Here is a 13,947-nt window from a genome sequence, read left to right as displayed (position 1 = left end):
TCAAAAGTGTTTTCATATCTGACAGACTTTACTATATGCCTCCTCTTTCCTTTGGGGATAACACTTCTGATTGCATTAATTCTGGAAACAATTCTTATGCGATTAAAGCAGCAGCCAGTTTTTAAGAAGACAGTCTTGCAGAAGCTGCAGTAATATTTGACAGTAATTAATTTCTGATGCAAACGTATCTGATAATTCTTAGCTTTTTACATATGTGCTGTTATTTCTCAATGTTAGATGGTAAATTCTGCGAGATACTCTAATTTGTACAGGGCTAAGCACATGTTCATTTATGAGACTATAATAATTATATAGCTTTTTGTAATTTTGCATGCTGTTGAATCTGCTGCAGTAAATTTATATTATGTTTAGGGATTCAGTTCAGATGCCATCCCTTTAGAAGTGAGATTGTGCTACCCTTCCTTCCTAGACCTCAGAAAGAGAAGACTCTAGCAAGCCAGGATCTGAGAGGTAGGGTCAGCTTTCCAGGACACAGTGTTCTGTGGTTAAAAAAAAAAAAATCAATGAAAAAAATCAAAGAATTCTCCCAGATGTCCCAACAGGAACCCAGAATTACTCAAGGTCTGTTAACAATGGGACCGTGTGAGTCATCTCAAATCTAGAACTGGAAAAAAAAGTCTTTTAGGGTTGAAGGCAGGTTAGGGGATACTTATTTACAGGATGAAATACCCAGTTCTTTGTTGAATTATGTCAGTAGTTTAAAGAATAATTACCTACTCCCTCCTTTGTACTCGTTCCAACCTTGGAATGTGAAAATAGCTTCAAACCACACCATTTTTTTGTGGTGGAAAGGATGAAATAATCTTTCTGGTATGTGGCTTTGTCCAGAGGGAGTGGGTAGCTAAACAGGTCTTTCTTTCCCTGCTCCCTGCCCCTTCTCCAGGGCCTGTTGAATTGTGCTGCACAGTGTTGTTCCAAGTTACAGCAGACAATAGAGTATCCCAATCTCATGTTCCGTTACTTATTTCTACGTTCTCCCCTTTTTATGATGGAAAAAAGAAATGCTTCTGTGAGCTAGAGGTACCCAATGCACCTTCTGCTGACGGAGGGTGGTAGTCCCTGTATTAACTATGCGTTCTTTCCTAGATGCTGAAGGGGAGTCTCTCCAATCTTTGCTTTCAGAATGGGATAATCCTGTTTTTGTTCCCTGCCCGGAGGTAAGTATCATCTCACATCTCATGCTAGAATAGGAGTCAGTTTTGCCTCCTGTTATTTTCTGACACGGGGACCAAAACTGCAAATATTGTAACCTTTGCATATAAGTTATTCAGCAACAGATGAGACTGTAGTCTTGGGAGGTGTGTGTTTTTATAAAATGTTTATATGTAAGACATTGTGTATTTATTCAAAGCCAGAGAAGCAGGTATCAAGCTAATCTTTTGCCTTATTTCATTTCAAAAGCAAAACATCACTGTAAGCAGTCTTTCCCTCTACAGAGAAAGTAATCTTAAAACTAAAAGTTAAAGGATGTCAAAATTGTAATACGGCACCTGTCTTCTTTGTGGGCAGAGTTAAAATCACTCAGTTTTTTCTCTGGGATGCAATGGGTCTTAAAAGTGTATTTTACTATACTTGGTTTTTAGCCTGGCAGGATTATAGCGTGTGAGAGGGAAACAATGTTGGAGCTCTCAGAAAAACTTCCTTTGTTGTCATGCGGTAGCAGTATCTTTAATCATCATGTTCTGTGTGTGTAAACATACATATGTAATCATTTCCACATGCAAACAATAGAGACAGTAGCAAACCACCTGCTGGCGAGTTTCTGAAAAGGAACAGTTCTGTTCAGTGATTGCTGTGAGTGTACTCTGACTCATGTCAGAGTAATATATCTTTCGTAATGCGAGCCACTGAAAGCTCACGTAGTCTGAAAATTAACCAGGTTTTCTGACAGGCACTTGAAATCAGCTGAGTGCATTGAAATTAGCAGGTAGTATCCAGATGGGAAAGTATATGGGGATGGAAGCAGAATGGTATCTTTCACTAGTGCTATTCTTGTGTAGAAAGCTTCACTTGTCAAAATACAGAGTTATTTCCAGCTTTTCTTAACGCTCATTTCTTGGGAGATTTCTTGTGTGTTTGGTTTTTGCCACATCATAACTCTGTTTTTACAGATTGCCGTTGATGTGGCCAGCAGTCAGGCTGACAATCTGGCTGTGAAAATTCACAATATCTTGTATCCTTACCGTTTCACCAAAGACATGGTTCATTCAATGCAGGTACAGTATGATCTGTTACTAGTTTTCACCCTCAAATTTCTACTCAGCTGAGGGGATTTGCTGATGTTTCTGCCTAGTGTGAAAGAGGTGAGCAGGGAAATAGTCCATATCCCTAATTTTGACAAGCATGAACAAGATTCTTGGTTGCTGTGTGATACTGGCAGACACATACATCATGCCAGAACTGTGTCATCTCACAGCTAGTCAGCTGTCTTCAAGTAACTCTCAAAGTTCTTTCCTGTATGGTTAAATCGAATCAAGAGGCAGCCTGTTATTGCTGCCTAGAAACACTGTTAACTTAATGATATTTCAATGGGCTGTTCTTAATATTTATTGTAGGCATTTGCTTAGTTCATATTTCTCTGAAATCTGTGACCTGTATATTCCATTTTTATTGACCTTAAAAATGTTGTTCTTCAGCAGAGTGGTTTCAAAAGCAAATCCCAGATTTTGTGGAAAGACTTGCAATTTCACTTTCAGATTTATGTCTGCTCTTAAAAGTGATTCTTAAAAACAGCATCTTAGCATCTAGTTTAACTGGTTTAGAGCTCTTTTATCAAAAGTTTTGAACGTTAGCTGGAAAGCTAATGTAAGTGTATGGCTTCAACTTACATTCACTGATGGTTCACCTGGATAGGAATGCCAAAGTAGATTCTCTCCCTCTCTTGCACCTCAATGACAAAAGGGTTGTGATCCCTGTTTGCATTATTCTCACACAATCAGGCTGCTGACTTTGGGACTGCAGGTTCTGACTGTGTGGGGCACAGTGATGTTGATCTTCATGGTGGACAAGGATCCACATGATTCCCTTATGTTGTGTGTGCAAGAATAACAGGTGTAAATAAAGTTATTTCAGTAGAGATTGTTTCAAAAAGACAAGAGAGGAAAGATGGAAAATGGAAGGTAGCATTCTTCTGTTCAGTCCTCATAAGAACTGTTCTTTAAAACTTAGTGTTCCTGTGATTAACTTTACCTGCATAATGTTTTCCTGTGTGTGTTTTTAAGAAGGTAAAGCTATAAGAAATTGTGACTTTCCATGTCTGATAAAACCTAAATATTGCCTTCAGTGCCCTATAGCAATTCTGAGAACCTCTGTAGAAAAGACCAAAGGCACAAAATGTTGCATTTGTGCCACAGGAAAATAATAGAATCATTAAGGTCTTACATCCCTGCAAAGAAATAAGATCATCTATTCATTTTTACTTAGAAGATGAACAATGCACATGTTGTGAGATAGAGAATTCAGAGTGACCTCTATCTATGTGACTTGGGGAGAATTTTCTCTCTAACACCACATCTGTTAATTTAAATCTAACAATAAGATACTGAAACCACTGGGCATCCCTGCTCATTATTCCCTGTAGCTCTGGCTGATTTCTGGTGTCTGAGAGGAAGGCAGAATTTTGTCACATATGCAAATTCTGCATCAGAAAATGAGAAAAAAAAAATGTTTCCTGGCTTTTAGAGATGATCAGCCTAAGTCCTTAAACAGAGGGCAGGTTGAAAGGTTGTTTACATTCTCTTTTGGTGATATCAGCAAATCATATACTCAGAGTCACTGTACACAGCTTTAATTCTGATCTCAAGGAGGCTTCTACATAGGCATGTAATCCATTCTGTAAATTTCCAGATCCACCTTAGAACAATTAGAGCTTTTGCACTTATAACTGTCTTTGAAAAAAATGATCCAGAATTATTTTCTTGGATGTTTTGAAACTTTCACTTAGTTCCAGACTAAATTGTTTCATGACGGATTTATGGTCATTTGACCTTCTGCCAGTAATTGTCTTTTAGCTTAAGTAATTGCTGCCTTTTCCATATTTAGCCCCTCACTTTCTAAATAGAGAATAATTATATACCTTTGGTTTTGCTAGGCCAAATTCTTCAAGTCTTTGGGATGAGAAAATATGTGGTCTCTACTCCCCTAACTGTCCTACTAGCTATTTTGTTGTGCTTGAACCATTTTAATTGTTGTCTTTTGTTTATCTTCATTTTAAAAATAACTACCACCGGGTGATGATTTCTCTGAGTATCTTACAGGTTCTTCAGCAAGTGGACAATAAATTTATTGTTTGTTTAATCAACACTAGGAATGAAATGGATAAAAAAGCAGGTAAGAGTGGTAATTAACATGAAATGTAGGTGGCTGTCAAGTGCAGTTAGACTGCAGAGGGAACACTGTCCTATTTGTATTCCCTTCTTGCCTTGGGATGATGTTGTGAGTAGAGGAAAATGTTAGTCTTCACTTGAAATTTCCTGGATCTTCTTTGTCTTTATTTTGGATGTTGATGAATGTTCCTACTGCCTTCAGATTAGTACTATGAAAATAGATCCTACTCAGATTACTGACATCTTTCAGACTGTGTTCACAATGTCTGGACACAGGCGTTGTGGAAGCTTGCTGAAGCTGTACAAAAAAGGCATTCAAAAGCAGTAGTTTTCATAACATTTTTAAAGACTGTATTAGACAGAACAGCTTGTGGGTGACCTCAGCTCTCATTCTGAATTTAGATGAAGATGGCAGTAGACAAGAATTTCTGACTCAATCTAATGACCTTAATTTGGATCATTAAATTTCTGTTCTGTAGTGACTTTATGTTCTGCCAACACAGCCTCCTCCTCGCTTTATTTCCGTAAAACTGGCTGATGGTTATCTTCTAAATGTGGCCTCTAGAGAGTGGTCATTCTTCCCAACCTGCACGGTTGTCTGTTATAAAGTTGCCTGTTTCTCATCTCTTGTGGTACATTTTTAGATGGAAACCTCTTGATTTTGGTGGACCAACATGCAGCTCATGAACGGATCCGCTTGGAGCAGCTTATTGCAGGTGAGTATTCAAATAGTCTTAGGGAGAAAGATAATTAGTGCACAGAAAAGTACAAATAAGCAGTCTGAAAGGGAAGCCTTGCTAACTGACTTATCATAAGGATAAATCTGGGATGTATGGAACCAATAGGATATTCATTTGTCATCTTTATACTGAAACCTAGGAGAGTGCAGGCATTCAGTATCCATAGCCGTCATAGTATTGGTAGCTGAGTATTGTGACAGCATTTCCAAAAATAGAGGATATGCTCCCTACCCACAGAACTACCAAACTAAAATAGTCCTGATCTAATGAAAGAGCAGGAAGACTGATAGGAAAAACAATGAAGAGGAAATAGAACAACATCAATGAGATTATGTGGTTATGCTGTGAAGAGTGAGACACGGGATGCAGAGCTAAGAGCATGGTTCATTTGGTTCCTTTTTAGCTGAATACTGTGCTTAAGCCTAAAATTTCCAGAGTCTGAAACTGTTTGCAGATGGATAATGGTCTTCCTTGTAAGCTCATTAGCCATTAGTTTCAGTGTTAAAAAGCACAATAGTCATCCATTGAGTACTTAAAAATTGTTGACCTTCTATTTCATCAATAAATACTGCACAGTTCCTGCAGAGAGGGTTCCAGGAACTCTGCTCCTTTTGGTCAGGTACTGAAAAAAGTTTAAGACTGAAGGGAGAAGTACTTAGTAAATAGTATTTTAATGCTGTTTTATGTCAGAGTTTTCTGTGGAAAAATTGCTGTCTGTGAGTTGGATTAAATCTATCAGTAGGGTTTTTTGCTATTTAGGGCGACTCTTTTTTGGAACTGGTGGGAAAAAAACAAAGTGGCATTAACCAAGCCTTCCCCAGAGACCATATGTCTGGTTTGTGACAGTCTCAGTCCTCCGCAAGTTTCAGGAGAAGGCATTCAGTGGTCAGTTCTTAATCCAAACAGGGGATTACATGCCAAGCCATAAGTTCGTTAAGGGTAATGCCTGTGCAAATATTCTAAGAGAGGATACTTCTAAATGATTCATTTACAGATTCCTATGAGAAGGAAGCTGCAGCATGTGGCAAGAAGAAATTACTGTCCTCCTCCATCTCTCCCCCTTTGGAGATTGAAGTTACAGAGGAACAAAGAAGATTTCTACGGTTAGTAATGGCAAATAGCTCTAAATTTCTGGGGATGGCTCTGTTGACCAGGAAGATGTCTGTATTGCTAGGTTACCATGAGCCTCAGGAAGGAAGCTGTCAATTCTTTCCTGAGACGAGACCAATGAGCTATATCTGCACTGAGGAAAATAGGTGCGCTTCTCAGGCACGTCATTACAGCATCTAAAGACAAAACCCTGTGCCTGTGCAACATGCTCTGGTTTTCCTGTGAAAGTAAACCTTCATGTGTGGGCCAGGAGAGTGCCAAAGTGGTCTCCAACAGATTCTCCTGTCTAAGGCTCAGGACTTGGGAGTGAGTGCACAGGAGTGCAGTGCCCACAGTGTCAATCTAGTCACTGATTTAACATGCATTGTTTGAGAAGAGCAGGATGAGGCATGGAAAGTTTGTATTGTGAGTCCTTCAAAAATGCATTCCTTAATTCCAGGTGCCTGCCAAGAGTAACTAATGTACACTGTTTCCCAAATGTTTCAGGATGGTGGCTTAGCTACTATCAGGATATTTAACTTTAGTACTGCAAGAGTCTAGTTACAGATTTGTTGTTGGACTATTGCAAACCTATTCGACACTAATCAAAGCTTTTTTCCCCCACAATCCCTGTCTGTCACCTGCCGCGTGCATTTGTGTGGTTTTTTTCCTCTAGATTGTTCTTCATTTTCAGGAGAAGTTCTATTTTACCATTCACAGGACAATCTCAGTATTCTCACTCTGCTTGTTTCCCATGCCTGTGGCAAACTGGACAGCTTTTAAATCACTCCTTGTTAAGATTGCTGCCTATCATAGGGATACACTCGTTTGGTGTAAAGCCCTTTCTGGGTGTATTCCAGTCATAACAGTATCACTGCTGTATCCATTATGTAACTCTGTTGTGTGACAATGGCCAATACCAGAAATTCCAGAGGAAGGTGTAAAGCACTATTATATTCCACCTGCCTTAGAAAAAAATGTGATAACATTAACCATTGCTGTTCATAGTTCGGTAATATTTGGATGCCTTTGTTGTTCCCAACTCTTAATGATGTTCTTGCTCACATCACAATATTTGTAATGCCTCTTGTTCGGCTTTGACTTCGTTTTACACTCATCTTTGAATGTCTTCCATTTCTGGTAGATCTACTTCTGGGACCAGATGGCCAAAATTGCATGCAATATATGCCATTTGTTTGTACAGGAACTTGGCAGTTGTGCCCATATTTTCTGTTATATCCGCACCTGATATTTTCTCTGCTTTTTGGCTACTGCTGCTTGCATGAACCACTTGTTTATTGAATGGTTGTGACAACGAAACACAGAGTTGTGGGGTTTTCTTCATATTTTTGCTGTTTACATAGAAGCTAATGAAATGTACAAATGTCTTTAGGAGCAGTGAATTCAGTTTCTCTGTCCATTTATACATTTGCCATTATTCCTACTGATTTCATTCATCACTTTTCTACTTGTTTTAAGTTCTGATTGAGTTCAACGTTGTCTTTAGTCTCAGCTAACCTAAAGAATTTTGTGTTTTCTACAAATTTACCTGCTTGACCGCGCTCCTTCTTTTCCACATCATTAATAAGCAATTATGAAGATACAGATCAGGACTCATGTCATGCTGAACACTGATCAACCATTGCCAGCATAGGTTTTAGTCCATAGTCTTTAAATCGTGACAAATGTTACTTCTTTATCCATGTCAACTGTTTCCATTTGCATTTCTAGCCACTTCTAAAAGTCAGCATCAAAGGCTATTTGGAAGACTTTTGAAAGATTCCGTGAGCTACTTTTCTTCACCAGCTCACCTATATCACACACTACAAAAATCAGTAAGATAAAGTAAATCAGAGAGGCTTGGTTTTCTTTTAAAGACACTAGCTAAATTATTCAATGCAGTTGCATGCCAATCGTGATTTTCAGTTATCAGCCTGGTGCCTTTATTGTTTTGCTTTTCTATTTGTCAGTATTTATCCTTACTAAAAAGTTACAAATTAAAAGTACTATGTAAAAATCTAAATTCTGTTGTTATTGTTGCTGGCAGAGTATGACTGTATTCTGTGGTAAAGTTTGATGTAATGAAACAAATCAACTTCCCTAAAAAACCCTTCTCTGTGGCTATACTTGTTCTTTAATAGTTCAGCTGGACCTCTGGTTCACCTGCAGCTTTGATTCTGTTATTTGTCCACTAAGCATTGTAGTAAATACATTGTTCTGTTGACACTCTTGAACTTCCTTTCTTTTTTTTAACCCTTAAAAAAAAGAAGAAAGACCTGACTTCAATAGCCGCATGGGTTCTATCATTTCACCACAATGGGCTTTTTCTGTCTTTCTTTGCTCTTGCTGAAGGCTATACATGGCTTCTGGTTTTGGGTAGAATTACACAAGTCATTTCCATATGAAGGCTGATAATTGTATTATTCTTGTGGCTGATTTTAATAAGTTTAGATTAGCTTCTTTATCTGTTCAGAGAATCTCTTTTCTAAAATCAACCTTCACCACCTTTCATTTAAGTGAATATTCCCTGAGTTAATAAAATAAACTTCATATTGTTAGAGTTGTTTTCCTTTTCTCATCTGACTGTAAGTCCCATTTTGGGGTATAACTTTCCACAGGGTGTCAGATTATTCAGAAGTTGTTTTTTCCAGGGATCTCTGTTTAATGGGATATAAAGTTAATTAAACAGACGTAATTTTCTTACAGTACTTTTTTCCATTGTAAGTATTTGCTACTGTTTTATGTGTCAAGTGAAATCCCGGTTTTTTAGGTTAGGCTTAAAGGAGCCTTGCAGTGTTTGTGTGTTGAACCAGATACCTCATGCCTCTTTAGAAAAGACGAATTTATAATTGTAGGCATAACAGAGGAACTCTTAGATCTTGTGATTGTGGAACATGAAATATGTGTAGTTGATTGGAGTGAAATAACATGGCTGAATGTAGACTGAAAGGGCAAAATTACTTGGAATGTCATGATGTATGGATTTCGAGTTTGGGAACTGTTGCGGAAAGAAACATATATGGGTACTACACAAATATTTATGCATCCTGTGGAGACATAGCTATGTTGGTTGATGTCTTATTTCCAGTATTGCTTTCCACAGATGCTGCTACAAAAATTTCGAGGACTTGGGTCTTGAATTATCATTTCCTGAGACCAACAGTTCCTTGATTCTAGTGAGAAAAGTGCCACTGTGTTTTATAGAAAGAGAAGCCAATGAATTGCGACGGAAAAGACAACCTGTCACTAAAAGCATTGTGGAGGTCAGCTGTGGATATGGGTGATATTGTAATACTGGATCTCGTTCTGTGTTGAGCCGAAGGTATTAATGTGTCTTTTATGGGTGAGACATTGAAGTTCCTTGCCAAATGTGAGTGCTGTCCCTTTTAGTAGCTAAATAGTCCCACAGCTGAAATCCCTGACCTATAACAGAAACAACAGGAAACTGTTCACAGGCTTGGACTAGTGGAGAAGCTAAGAAAAATAGCATATAGCACAGATGTTTCAACGTTTACTGCTCCTGAGTTCTTGAATGAACTATAAATGCTTGAATGAACAGTAAAATGATTAATACTGCTTATATTGTTAGGGTTTAAAGTTGTTTCCATGAAATCTCTACATGGGCAGTGCAGCTTTCTAACAGCTGCTGTTCCAGATGTTCCACAGTTTGAGGAGGGAGTTCCTGAGCTGGTTACTTGCAGTTTCCATAGTAAACAATTCTCCGCAATCATAACTGCTACAAGGACTGCTTAAAATTTGTTCTTGGAGTACTACATTCATCCACTACGTTGAGCCATTGTGAATCAGGCCAGTCCTGCCATACATCTCTCTTGATATGGAAAGAAGAAACAGAGAAGATGATTCATTTGACAAAATTTTATTTTCCCACCTTGCTGTAATCGGGAAGAACTGAACTTAAAATACAAAATACACTATCCTCGTGTGATTTGGAAGTCAAGAGCACTAAAGGTCGCAAAGGAGGGGATCAGGCCTGTGCATCACAAGCACTCATTCTTAGCCAATATCTCAAGATCTCATGAGTGCTTCGACAGATCTGTTCTGTAGTCTTTTTTTATTTTAATTAGGACTGGTAGCACCTGCTCATGATTCATTCAGCATTCATTACATTTTAGACATAAGAAATGAAATCCACAGGGACGATTATCCAAAGAAGAAAGGGTAGCTCTTCAAAGATAACCCTCATTCATTGCATTCTGAGGTTTAAGAGTCCCATTATACCCATTTTACAGATAGGAAAGTGATGCAGAGAGAAACCAAGTGATTAGTCTGAAGTCTGATAAGGTACTTGTGAGAGGTCAGGACTTGCACCTAGACCAGTGTCAGTGTACTAGCAATGGCATAATTCCTCCTGGCTCCGGCAGCTACACAGTAAATCATACGCACATGTGGACAAAGCAGGGTATGGGCAATGAAAGGAAGAAATAGCAACTGATGATACTACCTTTTCTTTCCAGGAACTTATTCAAGAACAAGTTGAGGTAAGCTGCTGTCTGCTTCTAAAGTTGACTATAATAATGCAAAGCTTACTGCATGAACCAAAAGGAGTGAGTGGGTTAAGCCTCAAGTAAGAGAGGTGGAATAGATAATCCACTAGCTTTGCCTCATTTTTAGCTACCTTTATGTCACAGTTCTTCCTTTTTCTCATATTAAATGGAAAGTAAGATGATGTTCCCTTACTCGCTTTAGCTAGTGCAGACAACGGGAGGAGGAGCACGAGGGACACTGCCTCTGACATTTCTGAAGGTGCTTGCTTCCCAGGCCTGTCACGGTAGGGGAAGTGTACTTTTATTTCATTCTTTTTCTTTTTGTAACCTTTCTGTCTCTACCAAACATTCTTCCTGGGGTAGTGGTTTCAGCATGTGTTTGCAGGAATTCCAGAATTACAGAATTACAGACTCTGTGTTTTGTAGGGTTGAGGAAATAATACGCTTTTTATGGACAGCACTACGAGGGGCAAGAAATACTGCACTGATTTACTCATGTATGGGCCTAACATATTTTCCAACCCTCGCACGAAGTGCAGGATACAGCTCTGAGATGTACTCATCTGTGTGAGCTCTAAACCATTCAAATAATAGCTCTGTGAAGGGGAAAGGATTGGTGCTGGAATCTACTTGACAGCAATTAGGAAAGAAGACTTACACACTCTTCCCCAAAAGCATTTTTTCTTTCATATAAGTATCAAAAGTGCTAAATTTGTGCCTGTGACTTTACAAGTATTTTTGGAAGGAGTGCAGTAGGAATTTACATCTAAGTGACTACGGCTTTCCAGCACGGAAAAATGAGCAGACCTTACAGGGGTAGGCTGCAGTATCTCTGGCCTCGTGGGGTAGTTCCTATGCCATCATTAACAAGGTGATGCTGAAAGGGTAAATGTGAACCAAAAGTATCTATTTTCACAGTGTCACTGCATTCTACAAATGGCAAACAATACAGAATTTTTTTGGTATCTTGAAAGTCCTATGGCTGAAAAAGATTGGAGATGGTCTTGGCATCTGTAAAGGCTAAAGACTGCAAACATCTCCTGAGATGACTCCTTGATATCCTACTTGGACTTCCTCTGGATGCCATTAAGTGCTCACTTGTGAGAAAGGACTTAGAGGCAGGACTGGCATTTGGTTTTGAAACTGATGCCTGTTAGTGGCAGGCACACAGAACTGAGAATGCCTACAGAACTGATATTAAATGTCTTCATTTAATACTACTTGATTTGGGAACTGGTTGCATCTTCACCCGGTATATGCACATAAAAAAAAAAAAAAAAGGAGACAGTTTAGTTTGTCTCTTGCAACTTCTGCAAAAGCCAAAATTATAATAATCTTACCATCCATCAGCCTTGGCTTAATTCATAGTTCAGGCCATGGAAAGCCGGTTCTTATGCAGCTGGCTGCTTAATTGAGCTAAGCCCTGTCTGCCATCCTGCAGCCTTTGAGACGCTTTTGCAGCCTCCTAGCTGATCTTTGGGAGCTGCCCTGTTTTCTGTGAAAACCACAGTTCTGGAGGGAAGTCTGCTGACTGTTTTGAATACTCTTTGGCAGTGTGTGCAAGAATTTGTATCTTTTTTTCAGGAGCTATTAAGTTTAATGAGCATTTGACTCTGGAAGAGAGCTGCAGTCTTATTGAAGCTTTGTCATCTTGCCAGCTGCCCTTCCAGTGTGCTCATGGCAGACCTTCCATGATGCCTCTTGCCGATATAGACCATCTGCAACAGGAAAAGCAGGTACTGTGTGGGACAGATACGCTTCAAATAATCCTCACTCAGGATTGTCATGGATGTGTGTGTTAGAACTAGAATGGACTGATTTGAAACCATCATCACTGGCTGTGTCATACTTGAATTTTCACACAGCTGCTACCAATAAAATAAAATTTTAGAACATTAAACTGTCCTGCAAACAGTTTAGCAAGAGTCTTGACATATTTCATTGGAACGGTCACATTGACTTGAATGGGGTCCACTGGTCCTTAAAGTGAAGCATGGGAAGTGTTTTCAGTTTCCAAGTGTAAAAGTTGTAAGTCATGTAAATTCTAAAATTCTACTAATGGCAAAGATGCTAATTAAACAAATGCCTGCTTCCCCAGAGTTTAAGGTGCTATATAATGGGAAGGGGGGAAAGGCAAAGAAATAGTAACATTTAGATTTAAAAAAAAAAATAAATCATTACTCCTTCCCTTCTGCTATTACTGTGCTGTATTAAGTTATGGAATTGGATTCTGTTGAAATTCAAGTGGAACTTTCAATTAGATATTAAAAAAAAAATGGGAATTACTGTTTTGGGGCACAGAGTATAGAGGCACTGAAGTTCATTTACTTAGTTATGATTTAGTGCTTTTTAATTTTTCTCCCTCCAGCCTAAACCTAATTTGGCTAGACTGCGGAAGATGGCACGAGCATGGAAGCTATTTGGAAAAAAAAACGACTGTGATCAAAAATAAGTTGATATTGTAAAGCTGCAACCACTGGAAATGTTGGTAAGATGCAGGTCATTGTTAGATAGGTGTTGCTAGACAACAATATCCTGTGTGAAGCCAAGCTTCTGAGAGAGTAACTCAAGTTCTGCTCTGAGTACTGGACCTAAGAAGCAGGGACCAGCCAGGAGAACATGGCAAGAGGAGCCCACCCTTGTAGCCTGGAGAAGAGTCTTCAACATCACAAAATAACACTGTAAGCCCAGGCATTATGTTAGTGTTTGGCTGTCAAAGCCAAGAAGTTGCAGCCACTGAAGTACAAAACTGCTGTTTCTCTGCAAGCACAGTGTGAGTCTGTATAATAGAAAGGAGACTTTTAATTAATGTATTTTAAAGTGCTTTGAAAATGGGGATATATTTATTAATAAAATCAACGCTAAACCTCTTCCTTGTGCTCATGGCAGTGGTTGGAAGGAGGACTGACCCGCTCCATAGTATATATAGGCCAACTTAGGATCAATAAACACTTTTTATTTAACTAGGCAGTGAATGACACACCCAGCTGTTTTCTCCAGCGCCCTGCAGTTTGCATTTTTGGAGTGAGAGATTTCTAAATCCTAGCACAGCCCACATTCTCAGGGTACAGAAACTTAACCCTACAGAAATAACTAACTAGCGCACGGCTTTTTTCTTTTTTTTTTTCCTAACAATCAGCAGACTTTCTTCACAGGTTCCAGTTCTATTTTGTGTCTCAGTCTAAGGTTAAGGAGTAGAGTTTATTTCTGAATGGAAAAGGAAATTGTATATTTGTTGAATCACAGGCATCCAACGTAAAACCAAAT

General features: G+C 38.9%; 1 protein-coding gene across 4 annotated transcripts in view; it reads left to right on the top strand.

Moving 5' to 3' along the window:
• Positions 1-13,947, top strand: part of MLH3 (mutL homolog 3) — a 140,653-nt gene that overhangs the window by 5,467 nt on the left and 121,239 nt on the right. Inside the window, exons 2-12 of one of the 4 annotated variants that reach the window (XM_069858574.1) lie at positions 373-471; positions 1,108-1,178; positions 2,133-2,237; positions 4,278-4,350; positions 4,991-5,062; positions 6,081-6,189; positions 9,279-9,438; positions 10,651-10,674; positions 10,883-10,964; positions 12,265-12,416; positions 13,049-13,542. In XM_069858574.1, coding sequence (XP_069714675.1) covers positions 373-471; positions 1,108-1,178; positions 2,133-2,237; positions 4,278-4,350; positions 4,991-5,062; positions 6,081-6,189; positions 9,279-9,438; positions 10,651-10,674; positions 10,883-10,964; positions 12,265-12,416; positions 13,049-13,132 — 1,031 coding nt within the window. In that variant the 3' untranslated portion in view covers positions 13,133-13,542. Of the gene's footprint in view, positions 1-372; positions 472-1,107; positions 1,179-2,132; positions 4,248-4,277; positions 4,351-4,990; positions 5,063-6,080; positions 6,190-9,278; positions 9,439-10,650; positions 10,675-10,882; positions 10,965-12,264; positions 12,417-13,048; positions 13,543-13,947 lie in introns of those variants that run through there. The other 3 variants (XM_069858576.1, XR_011337552.1, XM_069858577.1) reach the window with 3 other exon arrangements.

Source organism: Phaenicophaeus curvirostris, chromosome 5 (assembly GCF_032191515.1).
Source record: "Phaenicophaeus curvirostris isolate KB17595 chromosome 5, BPBGC_Pcur_1.0, whole genome shotgun sequence".
NCBI lineage: Eukaryota > Metazoa > Chordata > Aves > Cuculiformes > Cuculidae > Phaenicophaeus > Phaenicophaeus curvirostris.
The sequence above is the reverse complement of the archived record's forward strand: the minus strand, read 5'-3'. Positions and strand labels throughout refer to the sequence as shown.